At 41.6% G+C, this 24,889-nt stretch overlaps 1 protein-coding gene across 5 annotated transcripts in view; it reads left to right on the forward strand.

Moving 5' to 3' along the window:
- Nucleotides 1–24,889, forward strand: part of GRIA4 (glutamate ionotropic receptor AMPA type subunit 4) — a 228,787-nt gene that overhangs the window by 191,402 nt on the left and 12,496 nt on the right. For all 5 annotated transcript variants that reach the window (XR_013838248.1, XM_079973539.1, XM_079973540.1 and 2 more), the window contains exons 10-13: nucleotides 593–799; nucleotides 3,843–4,213; nucleotides 6,659–6,857; nucleotides 9,137–9,384. Coding sequence is in view for 4 of the 5 variants with exons in the window: in XM_079973539.1 (XP_079829665.1) it covers nucleotides 593–799; nucleotides 3,843–4,213; nucleotides 6,659–6,857; nucleotides 9,137–9,384 (1,025 nt within the window). In the remaining variant the exon portion in view is untranslated. The remainder of the gene's footprint in view (nucleotides 1–592; nucleotides 800–3,842; nucleotides 4,214–6,658; nucleotides 6,858–9,136; nucleotides 9,385–24,889) is intronic.

Raw genomic sequence — 24,889 nt, forward strand, 5'->3', positions numbered from 1 at the left:
TAGTGCAGGGGGGGGGCAGGGCTCCCCTATCTCTGCCATGGAGCCTCTGCTGGATCTTGGAGCCTTCCATGAACAGAAGGAGAAAGGCCTGTCTGAATCCAACCCAGTGAGTGCTATTTTGCTTATTGAATTATAAGGGGTAGCTGATGCTTCCTTCAGCGTATTGAAAAGGCACCTATACCCAGGGGTGTTTTTTGAGTAAAATTATTCCAATACAAGTCAATAAGTTATCCATATAAACAAAGGTGTTAAAATGTGGTTGTAAATAAATTGATTTTTAAATCAACTGGTCCATTAATTTTGTCATTCTTTTTATGTGCCCAAGGATTAAAAAAAAAATCTAAATTGGGTTTTGGATTTCAACTGGACAAGGGTATGTCATATGTTGCAAATCTGATAGATAGATAGATAGATAGATAGATAGATAGATAGATAGATAGATTTCCTATGGATTTCTTTTTTGATTTTGTGATCAGTTCAATAATATCTGATGTGACCTTTCAATATGACACAGCTGGTGGTAAATAACATGTACCTTTGGACAGGCTATGCTATATGTTTATCTTTTACAGTTCTCCTTCTTTCATTGTAGGAAGCCCCATATGTTATGTGGAAAAAAAACAGAGAACTGTTTGAAGGGAATGACAAGTATGAAGGATACTGTGTAGACCTGGCATCAGAAATTGCAAAGCATATTGGCATCAAGTACAAAATTGCTATTGTTCCTGATGGAAAATACGGAGCAAGGGATCCAAACACAAAAATCTGGAATGGGATGGTGGGAGAACTGGTGTATGGGGTAAGCATATCTATTTTTCATGCCAACTTTTGCATCAACTTCTCATGAGTGTAGTTGTCATGTAGGGTTATATATGTCCCAGCGATTGTCTGGCTCTTTTCTTGGCAAATGTTGACATATGAATGTTGACAATCCCTGATGAATAATCTAAATATTACCCCCGAGCTGTAATAGACATGCAGGTGGCACGCCACAACCTCTTTTATAAACTGTGCATGTATGTTCAGGAAATGCTTCACTTGGAAAGAAAATTGCATTTCCATTCTGGAAGGGACATTAAAACAATTTCCCTGTTGATGGATCATTTCTCAGAACATTTAAACTAGTGAGTGTGAACGTTCCCTTTTAATCACTTAGAAAATATGGAAATGCATCTTGACACTATAAGTGAACTACTGAGGTATAAAAGTGTACACTGAAAAGCAGAATGATAAGGCTGCCCCCACCTTCTCATTGCTGGGCAGGGCTGCAGCTCAACTGGTGGAGATAATGGTTTGAATACAAAAGCTCCCCAGTTCAATCCTGGCAACTCTAGAACTGGAAAAGACTCCGATCTGAAGCTTATCAGTGTAGACAGCAATGAGCAGTGGTTGGACCAGTGCTCCTCCCCCCCCCCCAAAAAAAAAAAGTTTAGGGGTACTCTCATTTCGACTCAAGAAAATCACCATTTTATAATTCAAATAGAGGAAAAATAAATACAGTAAATGGACAAAAGTACAAAGATTCACAAAATGTTTAGGGGATGCGTACCCCCCAGAAAAACAGCACTGGGTTGGACTATGTATAAGGCAGCTTCGGATGCTTCTATTCTGCAGACAGCCAAGACTCTTTCATCTGATAAGCTCTCTCAGCAGCAAAGGTTTTGTTCCAACAATCTCTGTGCTGTGTGGACAGGAGCCCTGCTCTGCTGTTTAGGAAGAGTGGAGAGGAGAGAGGAATTTTCATTTATCAGCATAACTTTGCGAGCAGGACTGGAGATGCTTTGAAGACTGGGTGGTTCACTGAGTGACTGAGGATTGTTGGGAGGTGATCATATAACCATAGAATTGTAGAGTTGGAAGGGACCACAAAGATCATCTAGTTCAATTCCTTGTGATGCAGGAGCCCCCAGCGTGGGACTCAAACCCACAACCCTGAAGGGTCTCATGCTCTACCGATTGACCTATCATCTGATGTCCTTACACTTTTGAATATACCTGTGCATGAGAAAGCAGGATCATGTTTGGAACAGTCCTCCACCTATGATGATCCTTCACGTTAGCCAAACCCATTTTTGGTTCTCTCCCAAACACAGATTGGAGGCAAGCTGTGAAATCCTTGTAACAATACCCAAAGCTTGTTTTTTTTATTTATTTGAATTCAAATATATTTTCGTTTTATATTGGTACGCAGCACAATCCAATGCTTATTTACTCCAAAGAAAAATCCATCTTATTCCTGGGTAATTGTGGATAGGATTGCAGACTATGTCTGAAATTTTAAACACACTTGCAATGCATGAATCTTTTGCTCAATGTGGGGCTCAGACTCACAACCCTGAGATTAAGGGGTCTCATGCTCTACCAACTGAGATATCTAAAGAAGACTGTCCTGCAGAGCTAGGGGATCCTTGCTGTTTTTCTGATGAATCTAGATGACTAAAATATTATCTGCACAACACTATAATCTTTAGTGATGAGCTTATTCATCAAAGCACTTTCTAGTGATGAATGCAATTAGCTACCTTTTGCAGGTGTTCTCAAAATCTCCAGCAGTCAACTCCGGTTAAATATTCATTCTTCTGCCATGGAATGTTATCCACTCACTGCATGATGAATAAGGAGGTCATTGCCCATTTCTGTCAAAGTCTAACAAAGAATGAGGCTCTGGAGTTCAAGTAATTTATGCTGCATTTTGTTAAGCTTCCTTGAAAATGAATATTTGAGAAGGGAAAAAGAGAATGTGAATTAAGCCATTGAAACAGGTGGCAGCATTCAAGAGGTTCCACACTTTACACCATGCCTTTTTATTGGATATCCATATTTTCTTTATTGCTTAGTCAAAATGGGAAATGCTGATAATGAGCCTTACTCATTCTGATAAATGGAGCCATGCACTCTTAAAAGACCAGAGCTTTCCAAACTTTTCATGTTGGTGTAACACTTTTTAGACATATCATTTCGCGACACAATTTTACTAGGAAACCAGAAGTTAAACTAACCCCTTATAAGAGCATTCGCATGACACACCTACACACTGTAGCTGACACACTAATGTGTCGCGACACACAGTTTGGAAAGCTCTGTTCTAGACACTGTTAAAGCTCTTCAGAGCTGATGGCACTGGCTGCAGTCCAAAGCGCCATGGAACTCCAGGCTGCACACACAAATGGCTCCACAAGCAAGGTAACATTTGAGTGTGCTTTGTAAGCACAGTGGGAATGTACACTGTGTGCAGAGAAGTGCTGTACAGGCTAGATCACTGCCTGGCCTCCCATAGGTTAGTTCAAAATAAGCACGATGCTTTAAGTTAGTTCAAGATGAGGTGAGTATTTGAAAAATCAGGTAAAAAGCAAAAAACAAAACCCGGTTCAATTGGCACGACCTATTTCTATTTCCAGGCAGGTTCATTCCCTGGATCAGGTGTTTCCCGCCACAGCCAAGACAGAAAGAGAGGAAGTGCTCTACTTTTTTCAAGGGATCTGTGTAAAAGTTGGATCTAGCAGAATTAATCTGAGCCTCGAGAAGAACACAGAGCTGAAAGAGGAAGTGAGAAAGACTGTCATTCGTTCAACTTCCTCCTTCAGCTCCAGGTACTTTTCAAGGTTCATGATCAAAGAGGCATTGATGCTACTAATAAAAGATTATAGAACGATATTTATGCAGTAAGAATACAGACATGTACATGTGCGCGCACAAGGTCCCCTATTCACTTTCTTTGGTATCCATTTTGGCCTTTAGTTTTAAGAGGACAAAAGTCTAATGCATCCATTTGTTGCAAAACAATTTGTGCCATTTCGTGTTTCTCTAATCTGTGGTTGTTTGGGTTCTCCTTCTCTTTGCAGAAAGCAGAGATTGCTGTCGCACCTCTGACCATCACTTTGGTACGAGAGGAGGTTATCGATTTTTCTAAGCCCTTTATGAGTCTGGGCATATCCATTATGATCAAAAAGCCTCAGAAATCTAAACCTGGAGTGTTTTCCTTTCTGGATCCCTTAGCCTACGAGATCTGGATGTGCATAGTCTTTGCCTACATTGGGGTCAGTGTTGTCCTGTTCCTGGTGAGCAGGTTTAGTCCATATGAGTGGCACACAGAGGAGCCAGAGGACGGCAAAGAAGGGCCCAGTGACCAGCCTCCCAATGAATTTGGCATCTTCAACAGCCTGTGGTTCTCCCTGGGTGCCTTCATGCAGCAAGGATGTGATATTTCTCCCAGGTTGGTATGAAATAATATCTCTGTTTTTAAAAATGTATATTTTATTATCAGTAGTGAGAATACACAATACCATACACAAGAGGCAGCCACTTGCTTGCTGATGTTTTAAAATTGATTCTTCTGTTCATTAACGTGTTCCGAGTAATTGTCTCCCTTTCAAATCAGACAGCCATACTGAATCATTTTGAACCTTTTGTACGTTTCAGGTTCTTGTAGTTTTTAAAGTTTCACGGATATTCGTTTTATTTTTGCAAAGCAGGGATTCTGTTAATGGCAATAGGTAGGTACAGCCAATTGGCAACTCCTGGATTGGTACTGGGGGGAAGAATTGTAATGGATATTCTATCTTTAATGCTGCATCTCTATTTTGGATCTGGAATGTACCGTACTTATGTATGTTGTTTGTAAATGTTCACGCTTGTACGTAATGTTATGCATAGGTGCGCTACAGCTGGGAAACCCTTACAACTAGGTAACATCAAATTTATTGTGGCATATGATCACTCAGGAGCTTGTATTTTGTGTGTCTGGCAACTAGACCCGTATGGAAAGCAGAATGCGTCCCCCCAAAAGAGCTGGCGTTGGCCAGCTCTGGTTTGGGATGAAGCCAGCAGCCTCTGTATTATACGAAGACAATATGAAAAAGCTTTCCCATTGTTCCCAGTGCATTTCAGCTCCTCTGTTTTTCCATTTCTTGAGCCAAAATGCTACTGCTGTGGAAAATCTTTATTTCACTGCTACAGTAGGATCCCTCACCCACCAAGTAAGGTGGGAGCAAGAGATGTCCAGGGCATAGTACAAAGAACTCTAAGACATCTTCTCAAAGAAAGTACTTTAAGCTAACTGGTTATATTTTTGTCATAGCATGCACACATTGATCATGCACACTTATCAACAGGTACATTCCTACACTATCTACCTTTGAAGTAGCCTCTATTCCATTGCCTCGGCAGCAGTCCCTCCCTCTTACCTCCAACCTCACTCCCCGTCCATCTCACAACTGTTGGGTTGCATAAACATTAGGCATTCCACATGTCCACTCTTGGCCTTGCTCAAATGTAGGCAATCTTCAGACAGCTGCATTGTTATTTCTTCAGACTCCCAAAGGTAATATGGAAAATGCAGCAGGTGGAATGTAAATTAGAGAATCAGAATTTAGGGTGCAACCATGCTGTACAGAAATCAATATCAAAACCTGCATAATGGAGTACATACTTAGGATACAGAGCAGAGGATGTTTGTTGGACGTTAGTCCTGCCGAAACTAGGGATTTCATGAGGCCTGGACTGCATTTGAGTGAGTTTCTGTTTCTGTGCTGAAATGTGCTCCCCCCCCCCCCCTAGTGGAGTATTATTTGTCAAACGTGCATACAACTTATGTGAAAAACAAAGCGATTTTGCTATTTTTCTCAGGGTCCCAGACCCAAAACACTACCTGAAAGGAGTCCCAATCGGTTTCTTATTTCAATAGGACTTAAGCATCACTGATTTTCTCTGAATAAGGACTGTTCTCATTCATTTCTAGGCAAAACCTGGCAACAGATAGCAGTGTGTCTGTTTGGGTATCTATAAAGTCTAGACTTTATAAAGTTAATGGAGTTGAAGGGTTTATATCTAGTACTGTGGTGTAAACAGTTTTCAAAGACAGTCAATTTTGCTGTGAAAATCCAAAGAGTTCTTCCTGATGGCTATCCAATTGGATACATATAGACCATGTTGTCTATAACTTGCTTAGATGTGGCAGGCATCTTTGTGTTGAATTCTTTCATACAATGTCCTAACAAATACAGAGCACTCTGGATTCTTTTAAAGCATACCTTGCTAAGTATGTAAGAATATGTTCCTGGAATACAGAAGGTAATGTAGCCTAGCTGTTTTAAAAACTTGCAACCTTCACTCAATCCTTTCTAGAGACCTATCTGCCAAAGAACCCTGGCACAGAACTTAGGATTCCATCTCAGACCATGTATAGCCAGGTATTTTGAGGCTCACTAACTGAGAATGTGTCCTGCAAGCCATTTAACACACACCCTTACTGAGAGGAAGATGAGTCGTGGTGGGCAAACTGTCTTTCAAAGAAGCTTTCCTTCAGCGAATTATATTTTCACAAGGAGCCTTGTTATTCCCCTGAATGCAGTTTGAAAACCACTGAACTCCAGCCGCTGTAGCAGCTGATTTCTCATTTGAGAAATATAATTAAAACTCAGAGGTATATTGCCTTTCTATTTATACGCCACACTCACTGTATCCTGGATTGAGCACCGGTTAAACAGAACTTGGTTAAACAGAACTTTGGTCCTGTTACATTTCAGTCCCAGTTACTGCTGCTTGGCGAATAAATTTCCTGTAATAATGGTGTCTCTCACTCTCTCTCTTTCTGTCTCTCTCTTTCTCTTTCTCCTTGGTCAAAAGATAGGAAAATATGCATTATCTTATTCATGTTTAGATCTCTCTCAGGTCGCATAGTTGGAGGTGTGTGGTGGTTCTTCACACTCATCATTATTTCATCATATACCGCTAACCTTGCGGCTTTCTTGACTGTTGAGCGAATGGTCTCGCCCATAGAAAGCGCAGAAGACCTTGCCAAACAAACTGAAATTGCATATGGGACACTGGACTCTGGGTCGACGAAAGAATTCTTCAGAGTAAGTTGGCATGCCTACTAGGTTCTTGTTTCCCTTGCTCTACCTGGGAAGCGTTCGGAACCCAGTCGGAATGATGATGCATTATGGAAAATCAGATTTGTGGTCTTGCAGCTCCAACAATATTGACATTATGTTTTTTGAAACTCCAAAGCCACTTGTTGGCGTTTGCAATCATTTTAATTTGTGGCAAATATATTGATCTTGACATGTCAAGCTTGGAACTGCCCTTAGGGACTGTAGAGGCAGAGGTAATTAAGATAGCATTGCTCTGCTAGCTGATTGCAAACCACAGCATGGAGACGAAAGGGAGTGCTGAGTATATATGATGATTCTAAGGGGTCTTTCAGGTTCACTCTTGCTTACGGGTTTTCTGAAGGCGCCCTTTGATGAAAAGATGCATAATAATGTAATTCCAGGCACTGGAATGAAGCAAAAGGGATGCTTTATAAGTCTGTAACTATAAGAGATATTGTTCCAGTCTTTTGCCTCACCGCATTCATCTTTTAAAGCTTTCTATTCATGTTAGTTTAATTTTGTTTTTCTGCTACAGATATGTAAAATGTACCCTTTTCTAGAAGCTTGGAAACAGAAATTGCTGGGCATAATTAAGGACTCTTATGTCCCACTGATGCCACTATATGCTTGGCCATGGAGACTTGAAAGTGTTTAACTTGGACAGGATTGTGTTCATTGCCATTAAATATAGACTCTTAAACACTGGAAACAGCCTAGCCTTTGGTAGGATAGTTAGGCAAGTGGTGAAATTTCTTAGACTCCACCCACACCATACATTTAAAACACTATTGTACCACTTTAAAGGTCCTAGAGAATCCAGGGAACTGTAGTTTGTTTGGGGTGCTGACCTCACAGAACTACAATTCCCAGAATGAACTATAGTCCCCATGATTCTCCATGACTGTCAAAGTGGTATAATAGTACTTTAAATTATGTCTTCCATCACTTTTACCCTTGGCCTTCTGTCCTAAATATGAATAGAACATAGTTCAGTGAAACGGTATAAGAACCACCTAACAATGCATGTTTCAGCTGTTTGACACAACCCTTAAGGGAGCTTCTAGAGGGATGTCCTCTCTGAGCCCTGTTATACTTCCAGATGAATGCAAAAAGGCCTTGGGACATGCTCCACCACCCCGGATGCCAGGACTTGAGCCTGCAGTGGGGTTTGAATGTGAAACTCAAAGGATGCCTGTTGGTGATTCATTGTGTGTGCCATAACCCAGCTCTAGCCAAGAAGGGGAGCTGTAGGCAGATCAGCCATTCTCAAAAGCTAAGCCTCTTAAAACAAGGTTATGTCTGAACAGGTGCTCTGCAAACCTACATAAAAGCTTCCAGGAGAACCACACCATGTTTTCTCACTGGTGTGATTTCTTTTCTTACTCAGCATATGCACACATTCTACACTGTTGCGCGCCTTGTGAATTTAGTTATTTCTACTACACTAGTGACTTTTTGCCTTAGTGCACATTCTGAGTTTATTTTTGCCTTCCATTCACTAGGGAGATAACTGGGCAATAGACAGTTAATAGGTAATGGCCATAGACAGGCCTTTGGCAAATCTATTCAAGGCGGGTCTATCAAGCAAGTATTTCAAGCTTGCATCTGACCATAGGAAATGGTTATTTAGCTATTAACTGCATACGTTGGTGCTATTCAGCTGTTTCCTGGCCTTTTCCCTTTATTAGCAGGTCTAGCAGGGCTGGTGAATAGCAGAATTGGCCTTTAGATAGCATGAGTAAGAGTTACTTTGCGTGGATTTGATGCTCCCATGTAGTGCCAAATGGCCACCTCTATGAATGATCCAGAGGTGGCTATTTGCACAGGATGGGACCATTCCATGGGGAAAATGCACAGGCTGTACACACAGCAACAGTCTGTGCAACTTTTCTTTCCACAGCCCTATGTATAGCCAAATTTTGTTGCTTGCATCGAACCAACCAGTACAAAAGGCTACATTTAGCAATCATTACATTCCCTGCCAGTCATTCTGACACCTCCAATAATTTCTTCTGTTTGCCGTGATTCTGCCTGGAAATGATTTTAACATGGCTGCGCATAAAACCTGCGAGCATGTTCGGCGGTAAGCAATGTCAGGACTGCAGTATCTTCCTACGAATGACTCTAATGCTATCGAAAGGTATCTTTTTCCCTCCACGGAGCGATCAAAAAACACCTGACTCCTGATACATTATGCATTGTGACCTGTTTCTGTGGCGACCTCATCCCTTTGCTGCATCTAATCTCCTTTTAATTTCCTTCAGAGATCTAAAATAGCAGTGTACGAAAAGATGTGGGCGTACATGAGCACGACAGACCCGTCCGTGTTCGCTAGGACTACGGCTGAGGGAGTTGCCCGTGTCCGCAAGTCCAAGGGCAAGTTTGCCTTCCTCCTGGAGTCCACCATGAATGAATACATTGAGCAGCGCAAGCCATGTGACACCATGAAAGTGGGAGGAAATCTGGATTCGAAAGGCTATGGCGTAGCCACACCAAAGGGTTCTTCATTAAGGTGGGTGGAATAGTATAACAATATAACATGTGTTGTTATAGTATTCCACCTTCCCTGATGCCCCTGATCTAGTTCTTTTTGTGTTGTTCTGTGGACATGGTATGTTCTTTTTTTTTCTTCCTTTTCCCATTTCCCATTTTCGATCGACAAGGAGGTAATGGTTGTACGAATAACATAGTCCACCGAATAGTCACAATTGGTGTATATCTATCAAGGCCATATAAAAAACAAACTGGTCAGACACTGCTTCCAAGTTGTCCTCAAGACAAAATGTAGCTCCAAGTGCTATTCAGGCTCAACAGGTTTTTTATTTTATTTTATTGAATTACATGATATCACTGAGTAGCTTAGCCTGTCATATTTTGGGTGGCCAGACATTAGGTGAGAATCTCCCTCTCCCACCATGATCTCAAAAGGACAGTATTACGGAGACAAAAACAGCCTCAGTGAGTCCTTTGTTAAAGCGTCTTTTTGTGCATAAAATATTTTAAAACTTTGCCGCCTTTATTCCCAGCTTTATTACTGACTTCAAAGCCACCATTTTTAAAATAAACTTTTTAAGAATTAGGATACAAAATTATACCATATGAACTTAAAGCATCATACAGTGCAATTCTATGTGTTTTAACTCAGAAGTAAGTCCCAATGGGTTTGATTTGGCTTACTCCCAAGTAAGTGGACACTAGATTGCAACTTTAGATGGGAATGCCATGCGCACCTACCTGGGAGTAAGCCCCACTGAAAAATAGGAGACTTCATTCTGAGTAAACATGCATGGGATTCTCCTGCATGTCTTTGCTTTTACATACAAAGATGCAAATATCTTCCCCACCCCTAACAAATCGGTTTGATTGCCAAGTTGTGTTGATGTGTGCTGACAATGCAATAACTCATAAATCCTTTTGAATTCTGAAAACAGTGGCAGCTTTGCACAGTTTAGGGTTATCAAATAGTTTGAACAAATGCCTCGTTTTACAGTGTGTGGAACATGGATAATCTCCCCAACCTGCTGCCCTCCAGTTACTGTTGGACTACAAGTCCCATAATCCATGCTGACTGGGAGTGATGGGATTTGGACTCCAAAACACCTGGAGGATTACAGACTGGGGAAGGCCGAGCTAGGAAAAATGTGTAATGACAGATGTGTCCACAAAATGCCCAGATTTCCTCTCTAGCAGCTGCAAATCATCTGGCTTTAAGAAGCCCCTAATTTCACCAAGGGCTACTGGGGAATTTGGGAACATTGCATTTCCTGTGGAATCCTTGTGACTTGGTATGCTACATAGGGCCATGATGTGCACCAGCGAAGTAAAGAGAGAGGTCTCTCCATCCACCTCCAAATTCACTCCCCCTTCTCAAAACAATGGACTAATGTAATAGTTCTCTGGTGATGGCATCATGCTTCTGCAAGTAAGGAGGCAGGAGGAAGGAAGTAATGGCACTCTGGGAGGAGCATGCAGAGATGGCTGAAGAGAAGTGTTGGATCACTAGGTGGGATGGGTGTTGGTTTGCTGGCAGTTTATTTCTGATTTCGGCTTGCCTTGAAAATAAGCCCAAGCTATTTCCCAGTTTTGGGGGAAAATGACTCATTTTCCAAGGCAATCTTATAAGAGCTGTGGTGAGCTCATACATCATTAATATCTATTGTCACTCATAGTTGCCTTCATTACACTTGAGCAGGGGAATGGGTTTCTATTTGAACCCTTCCTGATTCCTGTTATTTCCCAACTCTGTAGCCTTGTGTTGTTCAACTGATAATTAGTCATTTGTTTCCATTGTGGTCCATCCATGTCAGCAAATAGGGGAAGGAAGTACTGCAGAAAATGCTTTCTGTTTCTGACTAGTCTTTTAGGACCACATTATAGTTCAGTTTTTCCTTCCAGTTTGCTGATACCTGTGCTAGGAAAACCAGAAATCAGGCTTTTGTGGCAATAGAGTGAAAGCCACTGGCTGTGTCAGAAGAGTAATGTTTGTACACAGCCTGGCATCAAGTCATTGTGTGACCCACAGTTATTTTGGAGGAAGCTCAGTGTGTAGGAGCCCATCTAAATACGCTGCTGGGGGGATCTGTGAGCAGACCATCTCTAAATTATTTTATTTCAAAGAGATGGGGCAAATCAGATTGGAGATGGTGTTGAGGAGGGCTTTTAAGTGATACCTTTTCATTGCTTTGGGGGAACAACCATTTGTTTTTTGCTGCCTGGCCTTCTCATTGAATTTCATGGATGGATTCCATGTGTAGCTATGATCATCAACAACACCATATCTGATGAAATGAGGGACAAGATCTTGCAGGAGTGTTTGGGAGGACGGTGAATCTGCTGGACTTTGAGCAGCTTAAAACAATGGCTTAAGATGATGGAACATGAGAGGGAAACATAAAAGACAGGTAAATCTTCAGCAGCTAGAAGTCAGAACTAATCTTCTTAGTGGAAGAGTGCCATTTGAACACACATGCTAGGAACCACTAATGAGTGGTTAGTGCTTAAGGGCAAGGCTTTTGTTTTGTTTTGTTTTGTTTTGTTTTGTTTTGTTTTGTTTTGTTTTGTTTTGTTTTGTTCTAAATTGTTGTCCCGTGCCATGCAAAGCAATGAAACTATGCTACCAATGAACAAGGGGAGTGTAGTTTAGCTTGCAGTTTGGATTTCAGGATAGCATTCTCCATAGTTCTAAGAGGTGCCAGCTGGTTGCATGTTTTTAAACTGAGCCAGCCATTCCATTGGACATGGTGTGGTTCTTTGCCCTAAACTCTCATCTTCCCCATCCCACTGCAGTAATTATTATCTCTGCCTCTAATTTGGTGCCCTCTGTAACTTGTTTTGCAGCTCTTTAGCCAGTGCCAATCAGTTGTGATAATTGCAACAATTTTACATGTGGATCATTCGTCAACTTGTGAGGCAAGGGAGGAGAGGAATAATTTTTAGGACGAAAGTTGACCATAAAAGGAGCATCTCAGCCATTCTTAGCGAAGTCGAAAGCCTCCCCCTTTATTTCTGAAGATCTTTCTGTTTCCTTGAACACTGGCAATAAGTATTTGAAGAAATTCATCCCTGCCCCAAAAGGGGGTGGTGTAATTCAGACCCTTATCATTGTCACATTCATTCCACCTAGATCTCTGAGCGGTGAGGAAATCCAGGAGTTCCTGATGCTTCCTCAGCTTTAGTTTCTTTGGAATGAAGGTCAGCGGAGTCTGTCGTGTCTTTAGGGGAAATGGTTTTATTTGCACATATATACAACCTGAGCATAAAATGGAGAGGCTCCCAGTATTAACACCCTAACTGATCTTGCGTCTCCATTTGTCACAGCTTTGGATCCAGCACAGAGCAATCATGTCTCTGTGTATTCAGCTTCCACCCTGCTTCAAGCTCACACTACAGTGGCTTTTGTTGTCCTACCTGGTAGCTAGATGGGCAGGGGAGGCCCGCCCACTTGTTCTATGGCACAGAGCAACTCCTTTGATTATGCTGATCATGGTGCTTAAGTACTGGTAGTTAGCCAAAGTATTTACTTAAATAAAGGAACCCGTCTGGCAAACTTGCTCTCAGACGTTCTACCCCAACAGATACAAAATCACAAGAATTGAAAGAAACTCAGGGCATACTCCACACTTACTACTGCATAATAATATCTTTATTCACAATTGGTTTACAACATGTTTTCCATCCACTCTCCATTGTGTATTCAGTGTAGTACAAATACCTCCTTGCACTTTGGGAACAACTTCTGCTTGTGTAATGGGACTTTCCTTCCCTCTTTTTGTCCCCATGCACCCCCTACAATTGTTCTGGGTGTTCCCCAATCCTCCAGAGCAGATTTGGGGGTGTGTGGAGTGTACATGGGTGTGGGAAAGAACAGGTGTTGTTCCACATGTGGAATTATTACATTAACTACTGCACTCTGGGTATTTGATTTTGCACACCTGACAATGTAGGTTTTGCATTAGGAACAGAAAATCACAGTAACAGGAAATTGCATTAGGGACAGAAATTTGCGGTATCCCTAACCACTTTCAGGCCAAGCGGGAGCAATTACACTTCTGCTTTTGCTAAATGACTGCAAAAGAATTCTTGTACTCTAATATGAGGAAAGAGAGAATCACTTATTAGATTGGGTGGAAAGGAAGGGAGAATTGTTCTCAGAATGTCATGCTCTAGCGTATGGCTGAGTCTGACTTTGGTATTGTTTATGATTTTAATATTTTTTGGAAGGAAGAGGCAGGGTGCAATTGATTTAATTAATAAATAACAGTAGCAAACACTTAAACCTAGCTAGAAAACAATCAACCGTTCGGCTCTGTACCCTTCTAGTTCAACCAACGAGCACCCAGTGGAGGTTGCTGTTAAACAATATTCCTGCTATTTGTTTGAGGGAGCAAATCTCCCTGAACAATCATCTCTGTCTTGGTAATATACAGTAGCTGTTCTCAAAGGGTTTATTTAGCTCCATGTAGCTGAAACTTTAATGCTGTTCCTTGTTCGTTGCTGTCAGTCTTCAGGGAATATCTATAATTTAACAAAGCTTCTTTTGGTAAATAGCACTGAGTTGGAAGTTATTAGAAATAGGTAGAGTTGTATCACTGGTACAACCTAAGGGGGATTAGAGAAGGCTGGCCTTCCTTATCCATTTCTATTCCTCCATTGTGGCTTTAAAGGGCAAAAGTCCTTGCTAGCCCCTGGCTTGCTTAACACATGGTCAGTCTATGTGTTTTGCAAAGGAAGAACAAAAACTACCTAGATGATTGAACTGTGCTTTGGGTTTATCAGAAGATTCCCCCAAAGTAGTTTATTCACTCAGCCTAGTGAAAACTGGACGGCGTCCAGGCTCTTTGCCTCTAGATAGAGAGAGGCACCAGCTCCTCAGCCACTTGGTCCTGCTGTGCTAAGAGCAAGTCCATCCCCAAAACTCTGTTTCCTGAATTGTTCTCCTTTTGTATTTTTATGCTGTAAACCAGCCTGTGATCTTCAGATGAAGGATGGTATATAAATTTAATTAAATAAACAAATAAAATAAAACAATTCAAACCTGTAATCCTTAAAGGAGCGGCGGAATGTTGCAGAAGGTCCATAATGTCTGGTCTTCTATGGTAATATAAAATAGTTTGGCCCGGGACCTCTGTTTCTGCTGCTGTTTTTCCTGTATGTAAGCTCCAAATTCTAATATGATACTGTTTTTCTTCCTTCAAATGGCCAGGAGCTAACACCCCAGCTTTCTTTCTTTCTTCATTCCTTTATTTCTTCAAGCCTCTCTCATCTCAAAGCAGTTTATAATAACAGTGATTGAACACAGAAACAAAATACCGTATTATTGTAATAATTCAATGCAGTCCAACCCAGATTGAAAGCTCATGTTTGAAACAACACAGTAGAACAAATAATATGAGTCAGCTTCTTTCAATGCTTTTGAGTGCACTATTGCCCAATTCGGAAAATTTTCCATGAGAAACTAAACTGAATTTGAGAAGTGTCTTTGTTTGGAGGCTCCCTTTCTAAAATTATAGGTAAAAGGTCCAGTCGTGACCAACTCTGGGGTTGCGTGCTCATCTCGCTCTATAGGCCAAGGGAGCCGGCGTTTGTCCGCAAATAGCTTCCAGGTCATGTGGCCAGCATGACTAAGCTGCTTCTGGCAAACCAGAGCAGCGCACGGAAATGCTGTTTACCCTCCCGCCGGAGCGGTACCTTTAATCTACTTGCACTTTGATGTGCTTTCGAACTGCTAGGTTGGCAGGAGCAGGGACCGAGCAACGGGAGCTCACCCTGTCGCAGGGATTCAAACCGCCGACCTTCTGATTGGCAAGCCCTAGGCTCTGTGGTTTAACTCACAGCGCCACCCGCGTCAGCTGTAATAAAATTTTACGCTATGATAACATTGTGCGGGAAAATGGGGGGAAAGAGAACTTCAGACTAGTTTCACAAAATAAATGTAAGTTTATGTAGAAAATGGCGGGGCAAGTTAGTTTAAATGTAAACATAACATAAAACCAGCTCAATAATATTCCACAATGGCATTTTCCCCAATGAAGGTTCAAAAATAAGTATAATTTATATGAACATTGCTGGAAGTGTGTCATAAATGGTGTGGGAGAAATAAAGTGAGAGCTAATGAATATAAGGGGGCCTACCTTTGAAATCAAACATGTGACTTCCTCTCTCCCTCAACCCCCACCATAATTCTCATTTCAAAAGCTATTCGCACTTGCAGCATTTTTTCTCCTGACTTGCTCTATGGATTCACCAAAATGGCAACACGTTCAGTGAGATTAATCTGAATTGTGTTTCACTTGAATAATGTATGACCATAATGCATTCTCTCTCACCTTGATCACTTTTTAAATCAAAAGGCAATCCAGAATGAGCGGATAAAGGGAACAAATACTCCTATCACCTAACCTGAGATAGTTTAGGCTAGCCTGTCCTGTTAAAGAGATGGCAGAGCAGGCAAGGCTGTTCATGAAAGAGACCAATCAAGATACCACTTTGCCGCAATGCTCCATTTTCATTCTTCAGCCACACACTGAAACTGATGAGCCTGAGCAATAAGGGGGGGGACGAGAAATGTACAGGTCCCAAAGGATCTTAGGTTTTGTGGAAGGATGGATGTGGAGTGTATGTATTTGTTTGTGTGTGTGTGTGTGTGTGTGTGTGTGTGTCTTCATATCCTGCCATTCCTTCCAGGAGCTGAAGGTGACATACACAATCCCACCCTCTAGAAAAGAAAAAAAACAGGAAGGCAGCAAATGATAAAAGGGGGGGGATTTACAGGTGCACAGAAGTCGCTTCACACCTATTTTACCCTAGCAACACACCTGCGATGCAGATTAGGTTGGGTGATAGTGGCTGCTCCGACATCACCCAATGAGCTGTAGGGAAATGAGGATTTGAACCAGCTTGTCTCCAGAAATAGAGACAGAGGGGTGATCTGTTGCAGGAGGATGACGATGAGGAAGCAACAGGCTACAGTCCCTGTTGAGCTTAGAGTGACTACAATCACCCACTTGCAGTGCGGTTCTACTCCAAATTAGAGTTTGCTCTGCTTCCTCTGAACAGCCAGGATAAATCTACACACCCTTCTTCCTTGTTTCCCCCATCTTCCTTCTTTGGAGGCTCCTAGGGAGGAAGATGTGGGGGCTGGCCTTTCATCACAAAAAGATCCCTAGGCCGCCACCACCCTATGGAGTGAAAGGAATTTTCTTTCATTCAGTTCTTTAGTTTTGACTTTTATCCAAGATTTGGGACATCTCAGAAGAAACATCTACCATGCTGGAAATGATAGCTGCAAACAAAAATTATGTAATCAGAAACAAAATGTAAGATAAGCCCTGTGAGGGTTTATGAGTCTTATCTAAGTAAATTCCTTTCATCTTAAGAACAGTTCTTTCTTGGAACTCAGACAGACAGATGCTGAATTTTAAGGAAGAACAAAACCTGGTCCTCTTTTTTTAGAGGTGTTCACTTTATAATGTTGCCAAATTATTAAAGAAACTAGCTTTGCATTATAATATGGGGCTTTCTACAGCCACTGTTCATACTACATTTGCAAGTTGTTGCATTTCTCAGCAATCTTCAAATGCCTGCAGGGTCTAGAGATGGGGGCCCAGGCTGGATAGCGAATTATTATAGCAACATTGTTCCTACCAGACTATGTCACTAGCAAAACATAACTTCATCCAGGCTCAGCTTTATCAGCCAAGCGTTCAGCACCAAAATCAACTTGAGAAATAAACAAACAAAACACTGTTTGCCATTTCAAAAAAATAAATAAATCCAAACAGATGCATATGATTAAAACAAGAACTTCAAGTATTCCAGTATTTTTATTCCCTGGCAAAGGAAATTTTGGCCAGATACAGTAAGCCAAACTAGCATTGGTTTAGCTGCCACATCACACTGAGCTAAAATGACTGGGGAGGAGCAAAGCAGATACAGGCTGGATCATTATAACGAAAGAAAAAACTCTATGTAAAATCGCATAGACAAAGCTTTGTGCTCTACAGTGCCATCTGGTGTTGCATGTTTATAGTGCAGTTATAGCATTGTAACATGGCTAATGTAGCTGAGCCCACAGTCTCCTCCCTGGGAGCCAGCATGGCCATCCTAAGCCACGGTTTGGTGTAGCATTAGGTTTCAGCGTTACCATATGTTCATGCCTATTCCCAGGGTTCCATCAAACTCCAGCAGCAACACCCAAAAAAAATAAACCCAAGGAAGGAAAATGTAGGTGAAGGGTTAAGCAAAGGAGACAGTGTTCTCATTGGGCACCAACTTTTTTTAGAGCTGTGGGCACATCTGGATTTTTGAGCTAGTCTGTATATGATGCTGTCAGCAGCTCCCGGCTGGTTGCCCAGGAAATTATAAAGACAAAGAAAAGTTTCTGACAGTTCTTTTTTATTTCAATCTTTATAGAGAGAGGCTGTAGAACCTACCTACTTTCTTGGATAATGGTGTTGTCCTGAGTGAATCTCCACCCACCTTCTCTCCCACATCCTCGTCATCTCCTCTATGGGTGCTGCTGTGTGCCCTCTGTCTTTGAGCTCTTTGCTCTCCCATGATTTCCCAACTTTCCCTCTCATCTACCTCTGAGCTGTGACCTCCCGCAAACCAGTTGTTAATCTATACTGTCTTCTTCTTCCTCTTCCCTGGAAGAGTCAGGATGGGAAGGTGGTCTCCATCATGCCTCCTCTGCCCAGTCTCTGACAGCTGCCCTCTCTAGAAATTTCTCCTGCATCCTACAGATTAGTCCCCTTACAATCTACCCACTAATAAAAAAATTCCTTCCAGTAGCACCTTAAAGACCAACTAAGTTAGTTCTTTCTTGGTATGAGCTTTCGTGTGCATGCACACTTCTTCAGATACTTCTTCAGTATCTGAAGAAGTGTGCATGCACACGAAAGCTCATACCAAGAACTAACTTAGTTGGTCTTTAAGGTGCTACTGGAAGGAATTTTTTTATTTTGTTTTGACTATGGCAGACCAACACGGCTACCTATCTGTAACTGAATCTACCCACTGAGAGAGAAGGAAGAAAAGTACGTGCAATGGTGCACAAACTCTTTGCTTTTCCAAAGGATCTGGGTAAAAGTCAGATCTGGTAGAAATGCCGTATTTTTCGCTCCATAAGACGCACCGGACCATAAGACGCACCTAGTTTTTAGAGAAGTAAAACAAGAAAAAATATATTCTGAACGAAACAGTGGATGTATGATTTTTGTGGTACATGCTGTGGCCACAGACGTGTGATTTGATGGTGAGTTTGGGGTAGCCCAATGCAAAAATCCTGAGAATCCATGTGGATCCGTACTTTGTAACCACATTTTTGCGCCATTGCTGCCCCATGAAACAGTGGATGCGGGGGGGGGTGGGGGGTTTGGTATAGACTGAAGCCATGGACATGCTATGTGATCTGATGGTGAATTTCAGGTGACCCAATGCAAAAATCCTGAGGATCCACGTGGATCCGTGCTTTGTAATCTTGAGTCTTGAAAAGCACATAGAACTGAAAGAGGAAGTGGTTGTCCAAATGGAACCAGGAGCAGGGTAAGCACACTGGTGGATGCACCAGATTCACAAGGGCAGTCTCCGGCCCCACTGATATACACCTTAAACCTGCTGCCCTACCCCAACCTCATCCAGGTAAATAGCAGAAATGCAGGCATTGAAAGGGCAGTTCTGTAGGCTAGCCTCACCACTCGCATCCCAACTGGTTAGCAGTTTCCTATTGCTCATTCAGACATTGACTGTTGGGGCAGTTCCATCTTCAACTCTGAGGGAGTCTTGTGCAAAGTCCTCCTCTTTTGTCGGACTTTGGCATTGGTGGTGGGTGGCAGTGCTCCGAGCAGCAGCAGATGGCTACGGGCTATGGTTTCCATTTCCAACAATGAAAATGGCAGCTAGGCCCAGCGGCCTTTAAAAAAAAATGGTGGACCTAGGACAGGTGTCAGCAGTAGACCCTACTAGGCTGTTGGGGCCTTGGCAGCTGCTGAAGGATGTTAGGTCCTGATGCCAGTTCTGTATCAATGGTACTGTGCTCACTTGAAATCACTGAACTTGTTGGCTCTATATCTATAGCAAAGAAGATCATCATACATAGTTATCCACCTCTTCTCATAGGCCTGAGTGTTTCTTGGCCCCCTAAGCCCAGGTTTGGCCAAGCTGAGATCTGGAACATGGGAAGAAATATCTTTAAGGAGGTGCAGACTGGCTTTCACTAATTACTGAGTAATTAAAACAAGCCCCAACACATTATTATTATTATTATTATTATTATTATTATTATTATTAAAATAAAAATTCAGGGTTATATATCACCTTGTAAGACTGGCACAATAAAACAGGAGAAATTAACACAAATCATACAACTCAGTAAATCCAGACCAGCAATAGTTAAAATCAAAATATTACATTCAGTACAGAGAGGCAAAAATGAAATATCCAGCAACTTATCTAGCAAAGCTCACTCCATCAATAAAAGCTCTAGTCCAAACCAACCCAAATGCCATTGCTCTGCCATGGTAGCTAATGCAACTTGAGTCTTCAAGCGTACCTCTGATTACCATTTCCTACAGGACAAATATGGAGGGTTACCCATTGTTGACTTGTTCTAACTCTGGTCCACAGAATATACCATAAGAAATTTGTTAATCTTGTTATAAAAGTTATTCTTTATCTAAAGAGATGGCACTAAAGCACTTGAGGAAAGTATTAATAAATCAGAATTGATTGGCACCATCTTGTGAACGTGTGTGTGTGTGTGTGTGTGTTAAAGTTTTGAATCCTGGTCTATACTGTTTCACTAAGATGATAAGGTGCTTCTTAGTCCTATAGCCAAAATAGATTCGTCCAATTTTGTATGTCATATCCCCAGTGCTATTTTTCTTGAAAAATAGGTGCTAGAACTCACCATGAACGCCTCCCTTGTTCTCTTATAATAGCAATGGCTGGAACTGAGTTCTGGCTTAGAAAAGCCTTGCATATCCCCAAGACTGTTGCTTATTATATTGCTTTTATTGATGGCACAAGTTTAACATCTTTTTTCTCCTTTCCATTATGTATTTTGCCAGTAGGGTTTCTGGGTCTTAAAATGTGAAAATGCTCAGGAAATTATGGCACCTGCAAACAGTTTATATTTATTTATAGCAGCCGCCATGGAAAAGGAAAAGGAAAAGAGGCTAAGTATACTCTGCCTTGAACAGAAGGGGGAAACTGTGGGGATTCTGACATTTAAAAAGATTTATCCTGCTAAGATAATAGCGAAATGGCAGGCAGTTCACATGAATAAGGTCAGAGATCACTTTAATGCTTTCTCTTCTGTTTGCAACGACAACAAAAAATCCTCTACGTAGCCATAAAATCATGGAATCATATAGAATTGATTCTCTAAGATGCCTCAGTGGGGGCTGAGCTCATTGTTTTAACGGTCTCCAAGATCTCTGCATTTAAAAATAGTGTTGCAGTTTTTACAATTTTAGAAAGCCTCTTCTCAACTGAGATTACCAGCTTGAAGTAATGTCTTGCCCAGGGGTGCCATTTTCAGAGGGCAACAAAACAGGTAAGTATTAGCATTGTGACATACTTTCAGTTAAGGGATCTGTAAAGGGAATGACACCCAAAAAGTGTCAGGAAACCAGAGCCCTGTGGCGCATTTTATCAGGACTAAAGCAACAGGTTGTTGTTGTTTTTTGCGGTTTTGTATTCAGGGCCAACCCTACCATTAGGCAGAATAAGGTAGTTACCACAGTCAGTAGATGTTGGGGTGGTGTTTGAGGACAGAACTGTGTGCAACACATGGCCTGGCCTGTTCCCCTCAGTTGTGGTAGAGGACTCTGCCATGCTGCCATTATTGAAATAAGTTTCAATGGCTAGTTTAGTCAGCTTCTTTGTGCATAGGGTGCCATCTTGTCCCTTGTTTCAGGTGGCAGAATGTCTTGGGCTGGCTCTGATGGAAAAACCTTCACAAAGTGCTACTGTTTTTAAAAACACATTCAGGACAATGTTCTTCCCCTAATTGAATTTTATCACCTTCTATGATATTTGCATTAAAAAAAAATCCCTTCCAGTAGCACCTTAGAAACCAAGTAAGTTTGTTATTGGTATGAGCTTTTGTGTGCATGCACACTTCTTCAGATACCAGTGGATTGTAGAGGGTTCTTAGTTCTAAGATCCTTAGGTATAATGTCCAGGTTCTTGCATTTAATCAGAAAGAAGATGTCAGTCTGTACCTGTGCAAGTTTCTTGGTGAAGTTGATGGACTTCCATTTCATATGGTGAAATATGGTGCCTTTCATAGTTATAGTTGCAGGTAGGTAGCCGTGTTGGTCTGCTGTAGTCAAAACAAAATTTAAAAATTCCTTCCAGTAGCACCTTAAAGACCAACTAAGTTTGTTATGGGTATGAGCTTTCGTGTGCATGCACACAAACTTAGTTGGTCTCTAAGGTGCTACTGGAAGGATTTATTATTATTATTATTATTATTATTATTATTATTATTATTTTGACTACGGCAGACCAACACGGCTACCTACCTGTAACCAAAGCTACTTGCTATAGCCCCCAATCATGGTTTCCACGCTGAGGCTCTGGTGGACTCAGGAAAGCTCCATGTGTGCAGAAGCTTCCATATTCAGTGGTGGGGAAGCTCTGCATGTCCAGGGAGAAAATCCATGTGGAGTTTCCCAGCACTGAAGCGGCAAGGCAACTTCTACTTGCAAGGAGCTCTATCTTTGGACTGTGGCTGAGGGAACTACTCTGTGGGATTCAGTTCAAAGATTATGACTTCCCAATGTGCCTCTTTAAAAGCACTGAATTGAAGCTCACTGTCTTCCGTGATAGATTTATGTACTGTAGTTCTAAATCATAAAATAAAACCTAACTGGGCCTACACAACCCTGGGTATTTCTGAGAGTTTTGTTTTAAGAAAAATATTTTCATTTCCCCCTATGAACCTTCTATAAATTTCCTCCAGATGGGCAGATGCAAAATATTGTGCCAGAAGAACAATATTCATTGCAAAATGGACAGCAGCTTATTTTGATACACTGGGTTGCATCTTAATTATACAGCTGTTTTTTTAAAAAGGCAGTGTGAAACAAAAGTGTTTTTTACATGGCCTGTTAGATATAGCAAGGAATGCAATGTGGTTAGATTCATAACCAATTTGAGCTTAATTTCAGAACAATGAGAGGCGCTTAAAAAATCTCATTTACTTCATTCCTTTTTATTTCCATTTTTTTTTCTTATTGTGCTGTGAAATTGTCTATGGATATGGCTAATAACCCTACTAAATAACCCTCTCATGATTAGCTTTTATAGGGTTTTTTAATTGTTATTTTAGGACTATCAACAGCAATTTGCACCTTCCTCAAAAAAGTAAGTGGAAAAGTTTTATTCTTCCTGATCCGCAATGGTGAATTTTGGCCAGGGTGAGTAATTCCCCACCCCCCACCCACCCCACCCCACCCGTGATGGATTTTGCTTTGTTTTTCTTTTAAGAGGCATGGGAATCTCCATCTCAAGTAAATCTGCAAATTTCTCAATTAACAGATAATTTCTCTAAATAGGCAGAAGACATATCCTGGTACTATAAGGCATTAGAATAAGATTTGTAGACATTCAGGGCAGCATCCAGTATTTCTGTTCTAGTAGTACAAGATGAGAGCCATTGCAGTGCAGTGGTTAGAGTGTCGGACTAGAGCCTGGGAGACCAGAGTTCAAATCCCCACTTACAGTTACTGCCTCTCAGCCTAACTTACCCATTCCATCTTCCTTCCATCATGCATGTGGTTTCCAAGCAACCACCTACCCAAGCAGTGACTAAACCCAGACCTGTTAAGTTTCAGGAATCTGGTGGCCTCATGTGTCATCAGCCCATGCCCTGGGATATAACTAAAGAATGAAGGAAACACACCATCCCATCTCCAGAGCCAGTGTGGACAACATGAGAATAAACAGCATTAATTTAAAATAGTTTCATATTTATGCATGGCTGCAAAGGGGGGAGGGGGATAAAATAAAACATGGATCTGCTGACACATTTAGCACAATTTATTTTCTGTTAGTAGGAGCAGTTGTTGCATATTATTAAATATGTGTGTTTATTTTATTTATTAATATCCCACCTTTCATCCAATGCTTTCAAGGCAGTGTACATTATTCTTCTCATCCCATCCCCTTACAATCATCCTTACAGCAACCCTGTGATGTAACTCAATCTGGAAGATAGTGACTGACCCAAGGTCACCCAGGGAGCTTCATGGCTGAGTGGAGACTTTCCAGACCCAGTCCATCCCTCTAACCACTATGCTCGTCTTATGACACCTTAAGGAGTAATATAAGTAAAGGACAGAACCATGCCCCAATAAGCTGACAGTCTACATTAAGATCATTTGAGGACAGTCCTCTGTTACAGTGGTACCCCAGTTTTCAAACGTTTCGGAAGTCAAACGTTTCAGTTTTCGAGCGCCGAAAACCCGGAAATGATTCCATTTTCGAACGCGCCTCAGAAGTTGAACAGCTTCCGCTGAGGTTCTTTGTTTGTTTTTTCAATTTTCTCTATTGAATTTGCAGACTGCCCTTTGCACCTCTGTTCTCGAACGTTTCAGAAGTTGAACCGTCTTCTGGAATGGATTACATTCAAAAACCGAGGTACCACTGTATCTATACTTTCCAGCCACTGTGTCATAAAATCACAGAACTGTAGATTTTATGTCACCTAGTCCAACCCCCTTAAATGCAGGGGGGGGGGTTCCCAAAGTGGGGCTCGAACCCACAACCCTGAGATTAAGAGTCTCATGCTCTACTATCTATGCAGGTGGTCCTCAATTTTTAAAAAATAAGGATGGGGAGAACAAGGGGTGGTGGTACTCACCTAACACGTTCTTGTCAGCACAAAGATTTATCCTTGGGCAATGGAACTCCTCCCTCTGCACATGCCCCACACCCTCCCCAAATCTGCCCCACAGGCTTGATGGAAAATGCAGAATAGATTTAGGGGGCATACAGGAGGAGAGGGAGAATTGCCATCCTTGTGCTGACAGAATGAGTAACTTGGTGCTATACTGGATGCAGCCCCTTATATACAGAGTAGCATTTTGTTTTGACTTTCAGCATGATGGAAAGAGAGGTTGAAATCTTCAAGAAAAAACACCCCATCAATAGTACTTCGCTGGAAATACTCAGGGGAAGGGAAGGTGTGGGTTGAGGTACTAACTGGAAACAAAACTGTTGTCATCTAAATGATTAATTGGAAATCCATAATAAATATCTCTGGTTCAAAAGCAGTTGCTTCCTGGAACAAAGGAAGCAAATGAACAATTTCAGTCCAGCCTTGCTCTTTTTCCTCTCCCTCTTGATCACAAACCATAATTAGAGTACTTGTATAAAATTACATTTGTCAGATTGCCTAAGAAGCGTAGCCCCAAAGGCTTTACCCACAAAAAAGCAGAGTGTTATCCCTAACACCACAGCCTGTATTCCTGTATTTTGAGTTCCAGGGACAGACAAGTAATTACATTATC

The sequence above is a fragment of the Podarcis cretensis genome (assembly GCF_951804945.1).
Source record: "Podarcis cretensis genome assembly, chromosome: 4".
In the NCBI taxonomy this organism is placed as follows: domain Eukaryota; kingdom Metazoa; phylum Chordata; class Lepidosauria; order Squamata; family Lacertidae; genus Podarcis; species Podarcis cretensis.